This window comes from Stenella coeruleoalba (genome assembly GCF_951394435.1).
Source record: "Stenella coeruleoalba genome assembly, chromosome: 9".
NCBI lineage: Eukaryota > Metazoa > Chordata > Mammalia > Artiodactyla > Delphinidae > Stenella > Stenella coeruleoalba.
In genome coordinates this window covers 31,095,131-31,116,951 of record NC_137155.1, presented here as the reverse complement: position 1 = coordinate 31,116,951, position 21,821 = coordinate 31,095,131, and the positions used below count along the sequence as shown (strand labels likewise).

At 43.6% G+C, this 21,821-nt stretch overlaps 1 protein-coding gene across 2 annotated transcripts in view; it reads right to left on the bottom strand.

The window, feature by feature from the left end:
• Positions 1 to 15,801, bottom strand: part of RAPGEF5 (Rap guanine nucleotide exchange factor 5) — a 219,279-nt gene extending 203,478 nt beyond the window's left edge. For both annotated transcript variants that reach the window (XM_079931285.1, XM_079931286.1), the window contains exon 1: positions 15,429 to 15,801. In XM_079931285.1, coding sequence (XP_079787411.1) covers positions 15,429 to 15,659 — 231 coding nt within the window. In that variant the 5' untranslated portion in view covers positions 15,660 to 15,801. The remainder of the gene's footprint in view (positions 1 to 15,428) is intronic.
• Between the last annotated feature and the right edge of the window lie 6,020 nt (positions 15,802 to 21,821).

Sequence of the window (21,821 nt, the reverse complement as noted above, 5' to 3'; positions counted from 1 at the left end):
AAACCAAACCCACAATGAAGATGGATACCTCATTCCAAGGGAAGTGAGTAAGGAGATGAGTCCTCAAAACACCAGGACAAAGGCTCCCAGAGATTTCTCAGGGCCTAAGCAGAGATGGAGATACTAAGAAGAGAAGGGCTCCTTCGCTACGTAGGGAGATGGGGAGGTCTTCCACTCTAGCAGGTGGAAACAAGGTAGATCAGCAAGGACCGTCCGCACCCCAGGGTCTGAGACTGGAAAAGAAGCCTACGATGGGGGCCCAGCCATGCCCGCTCCTCTACACTGAGCTCCTCTTTGTTCCCTGGACAGGATACAAGCTCTCTCGGGATCGTCTGCGCTAGAACCCCTCCTCACTCCCTCTGGTCAGTTTCCACTAACAGGTGATGCTCACACATCACCGCTTCAAGGCAGCCTCCATCTAGGAAGGCACCATCCCCTTCCTGGTAGACGTGGGATCCTCTCCTCTGTGGCCTGTCTTCTCTGGGTGCCCAGCCACCAAGTCCTACTGGATAAATGACCAGAAAGGAGGGAAAATTCAGCAAAAACAAAGGGCTCATATGCCTTAAATCTGTGCCACGGTTACACAAGGTGATTCATGATTTGCCTCAATTGTATGAGGTCACACCCCCCAACTCCCTCACATAGCCATGTTTTCTGACACATAAATATATGAAAACCCAGAAAGAGGGAAAAAATTCCAGAATTCATTCTTCCTCATGGAGAATTTTTCTTCTTCCGAAAGAATTGTAACAACAGAAAATTTGAGATCAAGGGCCTGTTTTGTCTTTAAACATTTCATTTATTAAGACAAGGTATTAAGAGAACCTTCACTATCCCCCCCCCCAAAAAAATCTCTACAAGCTGTGAAATAGTTTCAACCTGGGCATAACATTTCAATATAAAAGAATTGATAAACACACAGAATTGGTACGAGTTTGTGCTGTGGTCCTGCTTCATGGTGAGGTTACTGGAGATGATGATGTGGCTGAGTGCCAAAACCATGAGAAGTGTTTTTCACCTTATTGACACGCCCATCGCTGGAACCCATGGGCAAAGGAACCGAAGGCGTAATTATTCTATTCAACTACCTGTTACTTTGTGAATGTAGTTCTGGCAGGCATTTCAGAACATGTTCAATACACTGTGACAAAATTTAGCCAGATCAAAGAACCACAAAAAGACCTTAGAACTCCTGTGTATAGACTAACAACGCTAAGGGTGTCTGAGAAAAGGGCAGGGGCTGGAAAACAAAAATCAAAAAACCTGTCCGGCAATTGTAGAAGAGGAATGCAAATTCTTCATATAAAAGCTTCTCTGACTCTGAACCCTAGCCGTCCAAGTTTACGCTCAGAAATGATGCAGGAACGGCACTCGGGTCACATTTTGGCGCAGTTATAGCTTCTCACCAGAAACCTCCCAGGACCTTCTGAGGTTAACCCAGCATCCGTTTAGAGGCCAGTCCCCTTCCCTGCACTCCTCATCTCTACCCCCCACCTAAACTTCAGGGGCTGGGCCAATCACTGCCCATGCCCACTCCATTCACAAGGTTCTTGGCACCCAAGGCTACAACTTCTACTGTCACTCTTCCCAGCACTGCTCTTCCTTAGGCTCCTATATCAATCAAGGGTCCTCTCAAAAGACAGCCTATGGAAGATGTGTGGGCAAGGTTCCGAGACCCAGCAGCGGAGGCTACAGAACACAGGGGTTAGTAATGACAAGGCTTTAACAGCCACAGGCAGGAGGGACTAGGGGAAGACACAGCTTTACTGGAGGCTGGAGAGAGCCGAAGTGATGGAGGAGAGACTGGCCTGTTGTAGGTAGTAACAGACGGTCACAGTCACTGCCAGTACCACACTGAAGGAGACAGGAAGCAGAAGGGGCAGACACCCACCCCGACTCCTCTGCTCCCCGGCCTTCCACTGACTGAACGCACACCAAAGCCACATGGCACGAGCCCTAGTGATGCACATCCAGGGGGCAGACTCCAAGGTACAGACCAGAACACAAAAGAGGGTGCAGGGGGTTGACAAACAGAATTGATCCGCTCAGCTGCCATGCACCCTTTATGTTTCAAATGCTCATTGCTTTTGGAACTGCCACTCACTTTGTGGAAACCAATAAGGGGGAGTTTCCAATATTATTAATTCAATCAAGTTCTGATAGTCACAGACTGCCATCTTGGCTTGTCCTTCCATCGTGGAGGCGGCAAACAGAACACGAGGTAGGCTCCTAGCCTCAGTAATCTTCTGATGTTGAAGGGGACCAAACTTTTAAGGCCCTTTAGACCAGTGCGAGTCCATGACCCAGCAGCATTAGCGTCACCTGGAACTTGACAGAAATGCAGATTCCTGGGCCCCATCCATGACCTATGAAATCAAAGTCCCTCAGATTGGGGCCCGAGAATCTGTGTTTTAACAAGCTCTCAGGGATTCTCAGGTGTGTGTATGCTACAGTTTGAGAAGTCCTCCTTTAGATCCCATTTTTGATAGCTTCAGGGAGAACAGACCATAGATATCCTATCAGAGACCCTTCCAGCCTAAGGAGCCCTTGCCTCTTAACTTCCTCGCTGTGACCTTTAGCAAGATACCAATGTCTGAGCCTCTTACTTAATTGCTATCACCATAACCAATAAGACCTATTTCAGCTTTTCAAAGAGCTTTATCCTGAAATCCCTCAGATTTGTCATTTCAGGCCACGATGGTGACGGCAGCAAGGACAACAGCGGCAATTCCCACTAAGCCTTCTCAACACAGCCAGTTCTGTCTGAAAAGCGCTGCGCATATTAATTTACTTCCACTCCCACCCTGTGAGGTGGGCACTACCTTTGCTTCACAGCCGGTGAGGTTGTGCCCTATGAAAAGCTCAGTAACTTGTCCTGTCTATATGCGAAAGGAATGCCTACTCCAGAGCGACGAAAACAGTAAAATAAGAATGTGAAAGCACTTTGCAAATGTCAAGTCTTACATAAATGACAGCGGAGTGAACAGTCAACTACTGATGAACTGAATGTGCTGAGTTGTTTTAAGCTCTAAATTTATGAGATAGTCAAGGTAGATTAGAATATGACTAGGAGGCTTCTTTGCTTTCTTTCTTTTTTCTTTTTTTTAAAAGAAGTTATGTGCCAAGAAGAGTAGGAAATTTCGGTGTTTCAATGGGTGCTATTTGAAGATTTTTCATACATTTTAAACAGTAGAGGAAAACAAATATTGATGCTCATTTAAGGCTACGAAATAGCTTTCACTGATGACAAGAAATAGCAAAAAAACTCTTATCTAAAAGATAAAACCACCTGGTAAGCTCTCCCCAGACACAAAGGACTGCAGTCACAAGTTCTCTTCTGACACCTCTCCCAGAATTCTGTTTACGGCCAAACAAATGATTTAATCTTCTAGAAACAGATTCATAGGTATGTCCTTTTTATTCTTCTGGTATGACAGATTCTCGATTTAAGCAGAATCTTCCTGTTCCTTCAAATGCTCTTTCTACTAAAGCAGTATCTTCCTCCTCTTCAACTCAAGAGATGAGGTGAATATTAAAGACCCATCTTTCCCTCTGTCTAAGATATGCCCCAAAGTGTTCTGGGGGTTGAGGTGGCATCTCAATGGAGAGAGACCACTGCTCCGACCTTGGTTGGGCAGACAAGGGCCAAGAAATGAAAACTGGTCCCCTCTCCCACCATCAATTCCATCATGATAGAACACTGGTATTCCATTTTAGAGACGGAGACTCAAAAACGTTATTTGACTTATCCACACAGTTGTTAAATGACAAACACACAGAAAAATGTCCTCTCTCCTATACCAAAGCCAAATTCTATTTTCATGGATTGAAACAGGCATCATACTTCCCCTAATATCTAAAAGGTAACGTCACACGTCTTCTTCTTTCTTTTCCCCTACAAAAGAAGATTTCATACCTACATATAAATTCACAGCACAATACGACGGAGTGAACCATTTGTAGTGTTTGTTCATTATAATGAACTCTAAATGTTCAACATTTAGAGTGTTAGACCAAACAGAAGTGATAAGCCGTTCACTTCCCTCAATAGTAACAGGCGAGAGCAAAACAAATTTACAGTCAGCACCAAAGGCAAAAGTGTTGGGCAATCGTAAGTATTTGCATGTACACCTCCTAACAGCTGCAGGTAAATGATTTGACAAGGTCAAATTCGACTGAACTGAACAGCAAAACCACCAATGGGGCTACAGCGTAAGTTGCCAGACAAGTTAGAAAAAAATACAGGAAGACTACGAGCTAGACTGCAGAAGTCCTGGTTTTCTGGACTCTTTAACTTTAGAAAGGTATGTTTTGCCTTTATTAGAAATCCTGAATTATGTTTTTTCTACAGAAAACACAAATGTTGCAAAATGCAAAGAAAAGCATTTTACGAAGGAGAAGCCAATGCCTCATGAACAAAGCAGATAAAACATAAAAAAGATTAACTGAGTCCCAAAAGATAAGATCTGCCAACTCCCCACGTAATGTACAGTGACTCAAAGGCCAAGTCTAAATCTACTGGCATCTGGGTATACTCAAGGTTCTTAGTGTTTTTTTAAAAAAAAGGAATTTATATGGGAAGTTTAACTTTTAAATTTTACTTAAAAAAAAACCTGGGGCTTCCCTGGTGGCGCAGTGGTTGGGAGTCCGCCTGCCGATGCAGGGGAGACGGGTTTGTGCCCCGGTCCGGGAAGATCCCACATGCCGCGGAGCGGCTGGGCCCGTGACCCATGGCCGCTGAGCCTGCGCGTCTGGAGCCTGTGCTCCGCAGCGGGAGAGGCCACAACAGTGAGAGGCCCACGTACCGCAAAAAAAAAAAAAAATCTGGAGGGAACCAATAATAAAGTTTCTATGTATATATAATTTCACCTTCAACATTACTTTAAGGATATTCATGCTTTTTGTAGGAAAAAATTTAAATGTATTTTCCTCTGTCATTTAAGTCATTACGTAACCAATTATCAGTGCTCAGATAAATTGTTAATATACTCTTCATTCAATTTTTCACACTTCACAAATAGGGGTTTTCTTTGTATGCACCATTTTATTTATTTTTTAACAGGAGAAAATCAAACAAAAGTTTAATAACATGGATACATGGGAGAGATCCAGAAGTGAGTGATTTGTATGCACCATTTTAAAGCTGTGATTTACTTTGATATTTCTACAGATAAACTATTCAGCTACATTTAAAAACTAAAACATGGCTTACCATCGTTGTTCTATTCTAAGACACCAAAATTGTAAGGTATACTATCAATTTAATAATAGTTTTACAAGGAAAAAAGTAATATTCCATTAAATGACCACATCAATTTAACACACATCCCTATTTCAAAAGTATTAAAATGAAAAAGAGAGAGAGACTATAATCAAGGAAATACATTCTTTTATTTGGAGAGAGGATACAGCAGAACAGGTAGACCTCGTAATGTGGAGCCAGATTTCCTGGGCTCAAATCTTGCGTCCTCTACTTATTAGGTGATCTCAGGCAACCTACTTAGCCTCTCTGTACCTCATTTTCCACTTTAGACAAGAAGAAGCCAATGAGAGCACCTGCCACACAAGGCTGTTATGAGGGTTCAATCGGTTAATGTTCTTAAAGTACCTCAAACGACCGGGACATGATAAATGTTATATAAGAATCTGTTAAAGAATAATAGTTATCACCATCAATGCCACCACCTCCCAGGGCTCACTGAAGCTTTTGCTACATTTAGAGGTGAGCAATTTCCAATTCAACAAGCCAATAAAATGCTTTAATTCGGGAAAATATTTGCTGAACGAGCACTTCATATTATGCCAGATTTTTAGAGGAAGATAAAAAGTAAAATAATTACAGAGCCATGGTGCTGCTTCTAGAAGAAGGGCCTTTTAACTAGGGGTGTGTGGTGACCCAGGCTTCAGAACATCCACAAGCTCTCTGAAATGAGATACAAAACTATGTCTGCACGTGCATTTTTCTAGGGTGCTATCCCAGATTCCTGAAAAGGCCTGGGTTCGGGGAAAAAGAAGTTAAGAGCCATTTGCTTCAGGTAATCACACATTAAAAGGTAAATATCCCAAAGCTTAACTTTATTAAAAGATACTTGTGTATTCTCAATAACTTGATGCAACTATAAATGGGTTCATTTACTTTGACAGGTATGCACACTTCCCCCTTCCTAATCTGAAGTTTCTTAATTATCAAACAAGTCACCTTCAGAAGTGTAACTCCTGGGTTACCAGAAACTCATTCTACCTCCTCTGCCAGTCTTCCTGAAAAGGAACCTACTTGCTTTATAGATCTCCAAGTCTATCTGTAATATGGAGCTAGTCAGCTTCCAAACCACGTGAGCAATGGCTTCCAGAAAGAGTCATCCCAAACCTTCATGTTTCTTGTACAATGGCTGATATTGCTGGGAGGTGACGGACAGCTGCCGCTCAAGCCATCGCCAAATCTTGCGAGTAATTAAAGATCGATCCTGGAAGCCATTACTAAAGACATGGGAAAGAAAATAAGCTGTGTTTTGCACTAAACTTGAAATGTCTGGGGTACCCATTGTTTCATATAAGTACCATGCACTAACCTATTGTGCCACTGGAGCTCCTTGGGGCACCCACTGTTTCAATACACCACGTTATAATTATTGTCAATGTCTTAGACAGCATGGTTTTGGGGAAAGGCCACAAATTTTGGAATCAGACGGTCCTGGGCTCCATTCTACCTATACTATTGCTAGCTGGGTGATCATGGAAGGCTACTTAACCTCTCTGGACTGTAGTTTCCTCACAGGTGAAAATACCTCCTCCCTTTAGGGGACTATTGAAGTTTCAATCTGATAAAAGACATGCCAGAATCCACAGCGGTGTCTGTGGATTTTCCCTTTTCCATACCCATTTATGAACGATACCTCATAATAATAACTAGCCATGGAAAAAAGTCATTGATTTTAACTATTTCAATTTCCCATAGAATCTAATAACCTCTCACAAATTACTCCTAGGTAACATATTCATTACTGGAGAGGTCAGTATTCCTAACCAGGGTTGTTATGAAATACTGAGGCAAAAAAATGACAAGTACTCCAAGTCATCCCCAGTGAATTTTCTCCCACCTTTCCGTCTATTTTTAGCTGCACAAGTTACCAATTACTGCCAAATCAATTTAAGAAACAGTGCAAGTGTGAAACTCAGACTATTTTGTTATGGCACCAGTATTTAGACACTATCTAAAATATTCACTATATGTTAGGACATCGCGTTTTTTCTAAAACTTGGAAACTGACATTGCATATGAAAGCAAAATTTTTTGTGCCTAGATTTCCAGAAATATGTCTCTGAAAGTCCATTTGCCTAGAATAAGCATCCAGCTGGGGAAGGAAAAATTTAAGCTCCAATGTGTCCAAAACGTCCCATACATTGTCTCTCACAAAAACCTGATCTACAGTGTGTCTCATTACAGAGGAAGAAACTGAGGCTTAGAGAGCTCAGAAAATAACATGCAAGCGATAGCCCTGTGACTCAAACCCAGCTTCTGAAGCTGTGGCCCAAGCTCTTTTCCTCTGATCTAATTATTCAACCAAAGCCTGTGTGAGGGGGTCAGAGGGGAGAGAAAGAAAGTCAATATGGCATTAACTTGCCCTTGAGGTCCTTTGCTAGAATTACAAGAAATTAAAATAGAATAAATGAATCTGTAATTCCTTTTCCTTCTTCCCAAATATTTTTAGAGGTGACATTCACGGAGTTTTACTTTACTTATAGACATGGTCAACATAGTTCTATGATATCAAAGTTCGAGCTGGTAGGAAGTCAATGTTTCTCAAACAAAACCAACATGTGCCCTCATCTCTGACCTGACTCACCTTTCCTGAAAGATGCACACCTCCCTTTAATGGCCTTCATCTTCTGACAGGCTACCATAGCAGATTAAGAAAAGAAGTAAGCAGGATGAATTCACAAGCTTTTTGGATTGATCAAGGTGGGCCTGGGCGTTTTTGCTTAGGACACACTGAATGCACCTTTTAATCTTAGTAAATATTAGTTACCGTACACCTATAACCACAGTAGCTCCCTCCCCCCAGCCCTCAGTTCCCCTACCCCAATCCCAGTAGGTGGATCACAAGTCTCTTTGTGCTCCAATGAAAGAAAAGTTAACGTGTGACATTATCAACACCATGAACTGACCACTGTCAGAGTGGAAGGTCATAGGGGCAGGTACAATAAGGCTATGGGCATTCAGAATAAGACCCTTTGCCCTCAGTGCATTTGAGAGAGTCAAGTCAGAGCATGGACTATGGAACCAGACTGGCTGGATTCAAACCTCCCTTCCCCTACCCACTCAATGACCTTGGGCAAGTTACCTCTGGGTTTCAGTTTCCTCATCTGTAGAATACAAATAATAGCACTGAACACACAAGCTTGTAGTGAGGGTTAAGGTTTATATAAGAACATGCAAGGCACATAATTAAGTGCTATGAAGTGTTAGCCACTGATTTTAATTTAAATACAAGGAACAAATTACATGCTTTGCCTATGAGAAGCGTGTATATAATGACTATAAATTGGCCATACTGGTATAATTTGGAGCAGAATGTGCTTCTCAATCAACAAAGTCTCATTTCCAGCAGAGGAGGGTGTTAAGTCACACCTAAAACATTCCCGCTCGGACACAGGAAATGGGCAGCTCTGTTCTTCTCTGAGAGGGAGTCATGGGGTAGAGACTGTGAGAAATGAAAAAGTGAGAACTTTCAGTGTCTCAAGTCTGAAGAGCACTTGTAACGTCATCGGGACCCTGCCTGAGTGAAGGGTGGCTAAAGGGAAGGGGTCAGGGGAGAGAAGACTAATCCAAAGGCTGAGCATCGCTGGAGGACTTCGGTGAACAGTCGAACTGGCACAACTGGTGAATCATTCTAGCTGCTGAAATGAAACAGATTTCAAGGAGATGAAGAAAGTGGTAGAACACTGCAGAAAATATCACAGCAGCCAAAGCCCAAAATAAGCCAGTCCCAGCAGCCTGACAGTATATATAGAAAGAGGGAATGGTAGTTACCAGTTATTTTATTAGAGGGAGAAAATGACAGTCTTAGAAACATCTGATGAGAAGAATTCTAAAAGAGACAAAAACTTAAGATGAAAGGCTTAAAATAAAGGTTAAAAAAAATGCAACCACTAAGAGAGGAAAAAGTTGGGGGAAACAAATGGTTTTCAGTAAAAAGAATCAGTACTCCTTGGAAAATGGCTGATTTTGGGTCTGGGGCAGGAAATGGACAAGATAAGCTTAGAATACCTTGTGCTGGAAAGCAAGAAAGGTATTAGAGACTACTAGGCCCTTGTAAAAAGTATACAGGAGATAAGTAGAAACTGAGCATCAACAAGAATATTGACTTCAATGGATTGAAACAAAGACATTAAGATCCACAAGATCTTACTGATACTTGAAAAAGAAAAACTCATTGATTATCATGGGAGGTTGTTAGGGCACTAAATCATAACTCAGAAAATTGATAAAAGGAAAAAAACTAAGCTTTTTCCCTGTCTTTTCTACACGATCTGATTTTCAGGAGACCTAAGTAATTCATGAGGGTAAATTCTTTATAGACAGAATCCCAATTGATAAATGCAAGAGGCATGATAGATTTACATCATCATCATTTTGCAACCTCTAATGAAATGGATCTAGGTTACAAACATGAATGACCGATGCTACAATCATTAGGTGAAAGGTACAAGAGTAAGCTGACTCTACCTGAACCCACTAATCACTCTTGATATCTCAAAGAGAGAAACAGCCAGACATCACATGTCTTATGATGTGATGCAACACTTTTACACAGTAACACCTACCAAGGATGCTTGCCTTTAAGTCTGAATCTAATCAAGCCTCTACATCTCACTGCCAGATTATAGGAAACATTGAAAATAAAGGCACAAATTAGACAACACCACAAGTAAGAAGTCAGCCGAGAAGCGTGACATTCTACCTGACAAATGACCCGCTAACTCCATCAAATCAAAGGCATGAAAAAAGAAGGGGGGGGGAGGGAGGGGTTGTTATAAAATAAAATAGATCTGAAAACCTAACAACCAAATGCAATGAGACCTTGTTTAATTCCTGACTGCAACAAATCATAAGTGAAAAGACATCTTTGAGAAAAATTAAATATGGGAATTACATTAAGGAATTTTGTTAATTTTTTGTGAACTTTGTTAATATTTTGTGAATTTTGTTAATATTTTGTGAATTTTATTAATATTTTTAGGTTTGAGAAAGCCATACAATTTTTATGTTTTTTTCTTTTTTTCCTAAGGAAAAAAGCCCTTATCAGAGATGTAAACTGAAACACTTATGAATGAGATGACATAATATTTAGGATTTTGCTTTAAAATATACCAGCTCCCATTAAAAAAAAGTAGAGAAAGGAGAAATAAGTGAAACAAAACTGGCAAAATGTTAATAGCTGCTGAAGGTAGGTAGTAATTATACTATTCTCTCATAATCTCCATAACACAAAGTTTAAAAAAAGAAACAAACAATTAAATGGTTTTGGTGGAAATTCAATCTGTGCCTTATCTTACCACTGACTTTTTTAGAAGGTCCTCCCCGAAAGAAAAATTTAGCCATTCCCCACTTAGCCTAAAGCAGTGCAAAGAGTCTTAATCAGTTTGCATTCTGAATTCAGTATGATTAGAAGTGACTGAACCAAGGAACCAGGAGTTCTTGTAGTAACAAATGTCAGCTTAGTTTTTCCTCATAAGAGACAGCCTACAAGGCACCTGGGTTGGGCAACACAACCCACAAAGAGCTTATTAGATGACAGTTGATGTCAGATTGTCAAGATCTGTGGGAGCCCAAGACAGCATGAGCAAGAGTCTCACATATTCCTAAATCAGATCTTGGTCAATACAGAAGTTGCAAACTTTCTTACCAACTTGTGTAATGCACAAAGCTACTTTCTTACCAGTAGTAATGAATTTGTGCTAACTTGTCCCTATAATCAGTCAGCTGTAATCTGGAAGTACGGCTCATGAGATACAAAACTAAAGGTCCACAAAAAGATCTAAGCCATGATTTATTTGCACTGGTAACCAAGGGGCTAACCACATGACCCCAGGTACTTACAAGTCATCCACTGGTTTGGCACATATTTCTCATGGTTTTTTTGGTTTTTTTTTTTTTTTTTTGGTACGCGGGCCTCTCACTGTTGTGGCCTCTCCCGTTGCGGAGCACAGGCTCCGGACGCACAGGCTCAGCGGCCATGGCTCACAGGCCCAGCTGCTCCACAGCATGTGGGATCTTCCTGGACCGGGGCACGAACCCGCGTCCCCTGCATCGGCAGGCGGACTCTCAACCACTGCACCACCAGGGAAGCCCTCTCATGTTTTTCTCTTTCCTTCAAACCCTTCTGTTATGGACTGAATGTTGGTGTTCCCCCAAAATTCATATGTTGAAGCCATAAGCCTCAAGATGATAGTGTTTGGAGGGGCTTTGGGAGGTACTTAGAGTTAGACTAGGTCATGAGGGTGGTGTCTCCAAGATGGAATTAGTGGCCTTATAAGAAAAGGGAGAGAGATCAAAGAATTAGAACAAAAAATTCTAAAATTTGTATGGAAACACAAAAGACTCCAAGTAGTCAAAGCAGTCTTAAGAAAGAGAACAAAGTTATAGGTATCACACACACCCTGATTTCAAACTATACTACAAAGTTACAGTCATCAAAACAGTATGGTAAAGCATAAAAAGAGACACACAGCTCAATAAAACAGAATAGAGAGGCCAAAAATAAACCCACATTTATACGGTCCATTAATCTATGACAAAGGAGGCAAGAATATACCTTTTCAATAAATGGTGCTGGGAAAACTGGAGAGCTACAGCAAAAGAATTAAACTGGACCACTTTCTTACAACATATACAAAAAGAAACTCAAAACAGATGAAGGACTTAAATGTAAGACCTGAAACCATAAAACTCCTAGAAGAAAACATAGGCAGTACAGTATGATATCAGTCTTAGCAATATATATATATATATATTTGGATCTGTCTCCTCAGGCAAAGGAAACAAAAGAAAAAATAAACAAATGGCACTATATCAAACTAAAAGCCTTTTTCACAGTGAAAGAAACCAATCAACAAAATGAAAAGGCACCTTACTGAATGGGAGAAGATATCTGCAAACGATATATCCAACAAGGGGTTAATCCAAAATATATAAAGAATTCATACAACTCAACATCAAAAACAAAAATAACCCCATTTAAAAAAGGACCTGGGGCTTCCCTGGTGGCGCAGTGGTTGAGAGTCCGCCTGCCGATGCAGGGGACATGGGTTCGTGCCCTGGCCCGGGAATATCCCACATGCCGCGGAGCGGCTGGGCCCGTGAGCCATGGCCACTGAGCCTGCGCGTCCGGAGCCTGTGCTCCGCAACGGGAGAGGCCACAACAGTGAGAGGCCTGCGTACCGCAAAAACAAAAACAAAAAAGGACCTGAAGAGACATTTTTCCAAAGAGGACATGCAGATGGCCAACAGGCACGTGAAAAGATGCTCAATATCACTAATCATCAGGGAAATGCAATTCAAAACCACAATAAGATATTACCTCACATCTGTCAGAATGACTGTCATCAAAAAGACAACAAACAACAAGTGTTGGTGAGGATATGAAGAAAAGGGAACTCTTCTGCCCTGTTGGTTAAGGTTATAATTGGCACCACCAATATGGAAAACAGTATGGAGGTCCCTCAAAAAATTAAAAATAGAACTACCACATGATCCAGTAATTTCACATCTGGGTATTTACCCAAAGTAAACAAAAGCATTAACTGGAAAAGGCACATGTGCCCCTACATTCACTGCTGCATTATTTACAATAGCCAAGATATGGAAACAAGCTAAGTGTCCACTGATAGATGAATGGATAAAGAAGATGGCACATATACATATAAGGAAAGATTGCTCAGCCATTAAAAAAAAATGAAATTTTGCCATGTGTGACAATATGGATGGATCTAGAGGGTATTCTGTGAAGGTTAGAGAAAGACATATACTGTATGAGCTCATATGTGGAATCTAAAAAACAAACAAAATGAAAATAGGCTCAAAGATACAGAGAATAAACAGGTGGTCATGGGTGAGGGGGCGGCAAAATAGGCGAACAAGATGAAGAGGTACAAACCTCCAGTTATAAAATAAATAAGCCATGGGGATGTCATATACAGCATAAGGAATATGGTCGATAATACTGCAATAACTTTGTACGGAGACAGACGGTAACTAGACTTGTGGTGATCATTTTGTTATGTATGCAAACGTCAAATCACTATGTAATACACCTGAAACCAACATAATATAGTATGTCAACTATATTTCAATTTAAAAAACAAAAAGGAAAAAGGAAAGAGAGAGAGATCTCTCTCCCTCCATGTGCACCAAGGAATGGTCATGTCAGAACACAGCAAGAAGGTGGCTGTCTACAGGCCAGGAAGACAGTTCTCACCAGAAACCAAATCTGCTGGCACCTTGATCTTGGACTTCTCAGCCTCCAAAACTGTGAGAAAATAAGTTTCTGTTGTTTAAGCCACCCAGCCTATGGTATTTTGTTATAGCAGCCTGAACGAACTAATATGGATACATATTTCACTTATTTTTCTCTTTCTTTCAAACCCTTTCCAACTCCTTTGATGGGAAGGTTCCAAAAACACAAAGGTCGCTCCAGAGCCAAAGGAGGGGAAAAAAGTTGAAAATTATGGGCTTCCAATATTGGAAAATTTGACAATCTTCCTCCAATAAAAAAACTGGCCATGCACTTATGAAATGTGTTTGGAATGTCCCAAAGAGAAGTCATACAGTATTAGAACTAAAGAAGGGCCAATAAAGTATACACTATTTGAAGTAACTGCATTCAGAATAATTAAGTAAATATGTATCTAGGCAAGGTCCACCACAACATCATCCCAGGCAAGGGAAACACAAGCCTCTATGCAGATGAACACTCTAGATCTATTTATAAAGAAACCCTCAGCAATTCTGCTCACAGATTGCCTGGCTGCCCTCACATCTTCAGTATTCTGTGCCATGAAAAAGTAACTGTCAAGGATAACAGGAACATGATTTGACCTACTTTTCCCTAGACGCCTGCAAGGTCTATAACTCTGGTTCTTGTGTTTATTTAGTTATCACATCTTTGGGACACATTTCCTCACTTTCTTTGCAGGCAATCCTGTATGCCACACGTTAAGGTCATTTGTGGGTAATTCCTAAACTCCCCTGGTCATGGACTTAAAGATGTCCTATTACACTCAGCTAATCCTCAAAACATCCTTCTGAGGTAGATCATGTACAGTCATCCCTACACGGGAAGAAAAATTCTTAGGAAAGTAGGAACACAGCCTAGAAAGGCCGAAGACCTCCATCAGTTCAGACCCCTCCCTGACCAGATGAGTCCATACCAAACCCAGTGCTTCTCCCTAACTCTCAAGTTTCCACAAACTTATCTTGCAAGATCTGAAAATCCCCCAGTAAGATCTTTTAAGGCAGACAACCAAGACTTCTTTTTTAACTTACAGTCCAAAAAATCTACACTGTGGCAGCCTCTCGGTCAAGTCTCCTTAAGGATGGCAAATTTTTAAAAGCTCAGTAAAACCCACCAAAATGTGCCCAAGGCCCCGGTGAGCACGGACACCTGACAAGTCAGCCCCGTGGCCAGAGGCCCCGGCAGGGCCTGCTGGGTGACTTATGAAAGACCCCAGGCCGCCCCGCTTCTCTTAACCGCAAAACACGTCTGACCTGCTCGGGCCATTAGATGCCCTTAGAACCCAATGAGGCACCGTCCTCCACCAGGAAATCCTATCGAACACACCAGCAGGAAGTCAATATTTAAGATTCTGGGGGAGTCGCCGAGTACTAAGTGCTGGCAACTCGGGAACCCGGGAGCTAAAGCTCGCCCCGGAGCTTCCAACTCCGGGGTCTCCCCCTCGTCCGTAGCGTCGGCCAGAGCCAGTGCCGATGCCCAAAGCTTGCAACGAGGCGTCCCAACACCAGCGCACACGTCTCATGCCCCCTGAAAACGGAGATCCCACTCGTGGGGCCTGAGGCTCGCTGTCGGGAAAGGGCTGGCCGACTGTTAGGCACCGGACACCTGCAGCTCCCCCTCTGGGGACAGGCAAACAGCCCTTCTTCCGGCGATGCTCACGGTCCCGCAGCCTGAATCCAGGTGCGCTTGGGTTAAGTCAGGTGCATCTGGGGGAAGGGCAAACCTTCGCTCCCCTGGGGGAACCCCACGACCCCACCGTCCCGGGTGCCTCTTCTGCCCAGTCTCTCACAAGGGGGCCCCTCCCGGAACCTCCCCAACTTCCAGACGCCCGCCTCGGTCGCCCGCGAGGGTGGGCGCGGGCTCCACGTGCGCGCCGCCCACGCCCATCCCGGCCGGCAGGACCCGGACACTCACCCGGCCCCCGGCGGCGCTGCGCTTCCTCCGCAGAGTGAGGCCGCTCCGCAGCAGCGCGGGCAGGTCCCGCAGCCGCGGCCGCGGCGGCAACTGCAGCGGCTCGCGCTCCGGCTCGCGGGCGCTCGGGCTGCGGCGAAAGGCGCCGTCCGCCGCCGCCACCGCCGCCGCCGCGGCCAGGGCCGGACTCTCGCACGGCGGCTGCATCTTGACGGAGCCCACGGCCATCCTCATGCCCTGAAGGCGGCTGCGGGTGCGGCGCCGAAGGCCCTTCTTCACCGCGCTCGCCTCCGCGCGCCGTCCAAGCCTTCGCTAGGCAGTGAGAGGGCGCGACTGCGGCTCGGGCGCGGGGCGCGCAGCCCGCCGCTGCCCATTGGCGCGCGCCGCGGCCCCCGCCAAGCTCAGCCCCGCGCACCTCCCCTCCCCGCCCAGGTGCGCCCCGCCCCGCCCCGCCCCGCCCCGCCCTCTCCAGCGGCACACCTCAGCCCGCGACCTGGACGCCCGTGGACCTGGACCCCGGCAGCCGCTCCTCGGACCTTGGACACCGTCTCTTCCACAGGTGCGGGATCCCCAGAATCCAGCACCAAACCCACTCAACTGCCCGGCCCATCCCCCAACTCCCTTCAGTCTGAAAAGTCCCGCTTCGCCCCCTTTTCCTCTCTGCCAGCGTTGAACTTCGACCAAGCGAGCTGGGAAGTCTGGAGCACACCAACCCCACCCCGTATGCGCAATGGGTTTTTTCCCCGTTCCCATCACAGCCTGGCTCAAAATCGTAATCGCTATTCCCAAAAATGGTTTTTGCCAGAGAACTTCAAATAGGCTCTGTATTCTGCTACAAGTCAAACACCAGTGAGGTAGAATTGCCCCCCCGCCGTCCCCTCTTTGACACATTCATCATTAAAGGCTAAGGGGAGAAGACTTTTGTTCGTTCGTTATGCTAGGTGTTTAGCAAAATAGGTTCAAGTCTGGTGACCTGGAGGTGAATCTCTGCTAACAAGTTGGAACTTGACCCTCCCTAAATGCCTGATGCATATGATGAATGTGCTTGGTGAAGCGTAAAGGCCTACTGTGGTGTGAATCATTGTTTACACCATTCCAGGAGGTAGGAATAGTGGAGCCCTGGGAATGAAACTATTCCAGCAGGGCCTTAATGTCCAGATAGCCGTGAAACTTCACCTCCCAGATCAATCTGTCTTCAACAAGGGCCAGCCAGCGCTTTTACTCCTTATCAGTAGGACACTGGGGTCCCTATCTTTGCCTAAGACTTGTAAGAATTGAGTAAGCTTATTCACGTTAAAAAAAATAAAACTGACAAATGAGAATTACAGGAGATCGGGGCCCTCGGTTGTACCCTCAGCCCTCTCAAGGTAGACGCTTGGCAAATATATAGGGAAATATGGCCACGTAAGGAAAAAAGAAGAATGACCTGTGACCTCTGCCTTCAAGAAACTTAAAACTTGGCCCAGGACTAGATACACATATAAAATAACAAAGATATTGCCTTGTACTCTTGGTAATTGCCCAGTGAGTGTGAATAATGAGCATTGAGGGCCACAGGAGCGAGGAAATCCTTCTGGTCTGGGACAGGCAAAAGTCAGTGAAGGGAGCTTGAGCTGTGCCTTCAAGCTGAGTCCAGAAGCTTCAACCAGGCAGAAAGAAGGGTGCCGGTCCTTTGAGTAAGAAGGAAAAACATGAGAAAAACACCAAGGTGGTAGGACACAGAACATATTGGGCACTGAATGTGTCATACTGGTGGGAGAGAGGGATCATGTGATAGAGAAGAAGGAGAAAATATCAGAATGGATGCTGGTGACACACTGGAGAAGGCCTTAAATCCTGTCACCTAAAGCTGTGTGTGTTTACTGGAAAGGGCCCTACAATAAACTCTATCATCCATTACAATTTCCAAATACCTATCTCATATATTGAAGGCTGAAATCCTATTTGTATGTACCATATGAGTGTACCAGCTTATATAATGTTGAAATACTTCTGCTTCCACTGGTAGTTCGGCATTGCCTTGAGCCCCTATGTCATACTCCAAACTCCCTCCTGAAACACCAACTAAAGGTCCACTAGACCTTTAGTCCTGGTCCAGTAGAGGCCCTCCAGGACACTTGTGGTCAGTTATCACTCTGATTAGGGGATGCTTGTGCCATATCGCCCCTGATAATACCCTTTGAATCACACCATGAACCTCCTCTGCTCTAAAATAGAACACTGTGTTCTGACTCCTAGGCCAGATCCTTGGTCTTCACACTCCTTCACAGTGCTTCTCAATGCAAGACCAGGGAGTTTGGCCTTTATCCCATAGATTTTATGGTATTGACCAAAGTTCTAAAACTCAATATCAACAGGACCTTTGGAAAGTGGGCTTGGGGTAAGCTGCTAAATGACAATTACCATATAGCCATGGTATAACACAGGCAATAGGGAATAGCAGGAATGTGTAAGCAGAAGAGCCATGCCACTATTTAGCTCAAATCAAGCAATACCCCACCCCAGGACCTTTGTACTTGCTGTACCCTCTGCATGGAATACACTTCCTCTGAAATGCTGTCCAGTAGAACTTTCTGCAATGGTGGAAATGTTCTGTATCTGCTTTGTAGCCACTACTCATATGTGGCTTTTGAGCACTTGAAATGTGACTAATGTGCCTGAAAAACTGAATTTTAAATTTTATTTAATTTTAATTAATATAAATTGAGAGAGCCACTTATGGCTTTGGGCTACTCTATTAGAAAGCATAGTTCTAGAATTCAGTGTTACCATTCCTCTACTCCTTAAGCTTTTTTTAACTGAAATGTCTCCATTTCAGTGAGGCCATCCATGACCATGTGATTTTAAATTGTAGCCCTTCCCATCTGCCCCTTTCCTGCTCTCTTTCCTAGCCCTCCAATGTTGCCATCCAACATTCTATGTATTTTACTTATCGATTTTCTCTGTTGTCTGCCTCCCCACAACAAGAATATAAGTCCCACAAGGGCCTGAAAGTCTTTTTCCTTTTGTTCAGTATCTAGAACATATGAGTTGAAGAACTGAATTTTACCACATATAAGGACCCAGTGTTTCAAAAGGAGCTTAATCTGGATTTTTACATAAACTCTCCTGATTTTGCAATGTTGGAAGTTAAAACAAAAAAGCAAATCCTATGTATGCCAACATTGCACAGGTCAAACAAAACCACTGGAGTATCAGAGCTGATTTTTACTTAGGAGAATGACATCATCAAAGTTAAAGTTTATGGAAATACATATGGTAAGAAAACACAAGTTTTATTGGCTATTTGCAGTGAGGGGCAATGGGAGACCAGGAAGATAACTCTGACTTTCACCTAGCTACAAAGGGATGAGGGTTTGAATGAGTGGGATCAGTGGAAAAAGAGAGAGGTTAGATGTCAGAGATTATAAAAGAAAGCTCCTCAGGGCTTGGACACATGTTAGGAGGAGTAGAAAAGTACTTCAGGTGGTGATACAGATTGTATTTTACAAAGATGACCAACACAGCGTCTCCTATCCCTACGATCTTCTGCAGTACAATCTTGACACGCCCCCATGAAGAAAACAGGATTTATTTCTCCATCGCCTTGAACCTGGGCTGGCCCTATGACTACTTTGGCCAGTAGAATCCAGCAGAGGTAACAGTGCCTGTTCTGTAAGTAGCCCCTAACTGACCTGGTAGCTTTCACTTCCTACTCTTTTGCAACGCTGGCTCTTGGGATGCTCCCACTCAGAGCCCAGCTTCCTGTGAGAAGCCCAAGCCATCTGGAGAGTCTAGATAGATGTGCTCTGGCAACTGAGCTCCCATCCAACAACCAGCATCAATTGACAGCCATTTGTAAGCCATTTGGAACCTCCGGTCTAGCCACGCCTTCACGTGACCCCTGTACTAGCTAACGTCTGACTGCAGCCACGGGGAGAAGCCAAAGCAAGAGCTCCGCAGCTGAGCCCAATCAACCCACCGAACTATGAGACTTAGCAGCAAATTGTTTTAAGCCACTCAGTTGAGAGGTATTTGTTACACAACAATAGATGACCAAAACATATGGCTCAGAAAAGTGTGAAGAACATACTCCCTTATGAATTCAAAAAAATAATAATAAAGGGAGATTTATACTTATATTTGTATGTGTGTGAAGAAACGTGAAGTTTTTTTGCAAGTGGTCAGACTTGGCTACATGAGAAAGGAAAGAAGGGAGGTGTTTTTCAAGCATAATTTTTAATTTTTTTTTAATAGTACCTATTCAAAAAAATTCAATTAAAAAAATGGCTCTGGATTTAGAGAAGTCAGGAAGTAGGGGGAGCTGGTTTTGGGGATTTTCGTTTTACATAGCAGTTAAACTAACTAAACTAGAAGGCACCCCAGTGAAAATCTGACCAGCAAGAGCAGAGGGTGAGCTGGAGCTCAAGAGAAAAGACTGGAGAGATAACTATGCTGGGGTCCAAATATCTGAGAGTAAAGGATGGAACTGGACTGCAGTGCTCAGAGGACAGAAGGGAGCAGAGACACTCAACCCCTTGCTGCGCTGGGCCCTTGGAGAACACACAGCATGTGTCTTTCCATTTCTACTTGTATGAAATTTGAAGCAGTGACTCACCTTGGTTTTCCCCCTTTAATTTTTGTGATCCCATGTGATTATCGAGAACGCCAAGGAGAGACTTTCCTGGTGGCGCAGTGGTTAAGAATCCGCCTACTAATGCAGGTGACACGGGTTCAAGCCCTGGTCTGGGAAGATCCCACATGCCACGGAGCAACTAAGCCCGTGCGCCACAACTACTGAGGCTGTGCTCTAGAGCCCATGAGCCACAACTACTGAGCCTGTGTGCCACAACTACTGAAACCCGTGCACCTAGAGCCCGTGCTCCAAAACAAGAGAAGCCACTTCAATGAGAAGCCCGTGCACCGCAACGAAGAGTAGACCCCGCTCGCCACAACTAGAGAAAGCCCATGTGTAGCAACGAAGACCCAACACAGCCAATTAATTAATTAATTTTAAGAAAAAGAACGCCAAGGAAAGCATCTGTTAGCTGGGTTTTTTCCCTTGTTTTTCCCCTCCCCGTGTACCTACGTATCTCCCGATAAATGTACACAATGTATGTCATGCTGAAGAGTCTCCTAACACCATAGCTACCAGGACTTTGGTGAGTCCTCCCTGGTGTCCAACCCTTCCCAACATCTCTTGTTTTAATTTTTCCTCTATTTAAGATGTTTTGCATTGCTTTACCAGCTCTCTGAAATGGAAAACCTAAATACAATTTCGCCTCTCTATTCAAGCCTGCCAACACTTTAATATGTAATGATCAAAACAGATTGAATCAGACCTTCCCAAGGACTGAGGGTGAGCAGTGGGAGGTCAGAGGCAGAGTTTGCACTGGAAACCCAATACAGCGCATACCGCCTCTGCTGAGAATACCACGTATAACTGTGTATTGGATACTAATATTATTTTTGTTTTCTTATGGAATGAATATGCAGGCAAGAGAAATGTAGCAAAATAATGAAACATGTTTCAAACCTAAAAATGTTAAGCCTTACTCATTTTAGTGTTCGAGCATCATAAATAGAACTATCAGCCCTCAGATGGTTCATGACAAACCTGTGTGATACTGTGCTACTATTTGTGTAGTGCATCACACACTATGCGCCATGCAAATATTGCCCTCAGGGATGGTACATTTTTTCTTACACTGTTAGCATTGGTGGCTCCAGCCAGAGACTGGCTGATAAGGGTGGATGCTCCTCCTTATAAGTTTGTCCTCTATTCCTTACACTCATAATCTTGAAACAAAATCCTTCTATTCATGCCTTTTTATATGCCATTTACTGTTATCATCCTGGAAATTTCTTTTTTTAAGTCAGGTGTGCAAGTTTACCAGGCCCTTGGGTATTTAGGACACTGGTGCAAAAAAATACCCAAGAAGACAGAGCAAGAAGGCAATAAGAGAAATAACTTGACCAACAGACAGCAAGAAAGCCAGGCCAGTCTTGTCCCATCCTCCCTACTCTGCTATGGAAATCTACTCATCCTTTCACAGATCAAACAATATCTCCTCCCAGAAGCCTTCTCTGCTCTGCCCATTGGGATTAATCCTTCCTCAGGTAAACCCCAGAGTATACCTACTACTGTGAATCTACTTTCACGGCCTCTCTTATCACAGTTAGTCTTGTATTTGAATTAAATGTTTGCATGTAAGACCTAGATGAGGTTATAAAACCCTGGAGGGCAGAGATGTTTCATTTTTGTATTCCCCTCTAGTGTCTATTGCAGTGCCTAGCACACTGTAGATGCTAAGTTAAAAAATGCCTGCATGAATGAATGCTGGATGAACAAATGAATGAACAAAGCTGTGATTAGCCAAACACTGTCATCCTAGGTTGAGGAAAGCAAGCCAGAGG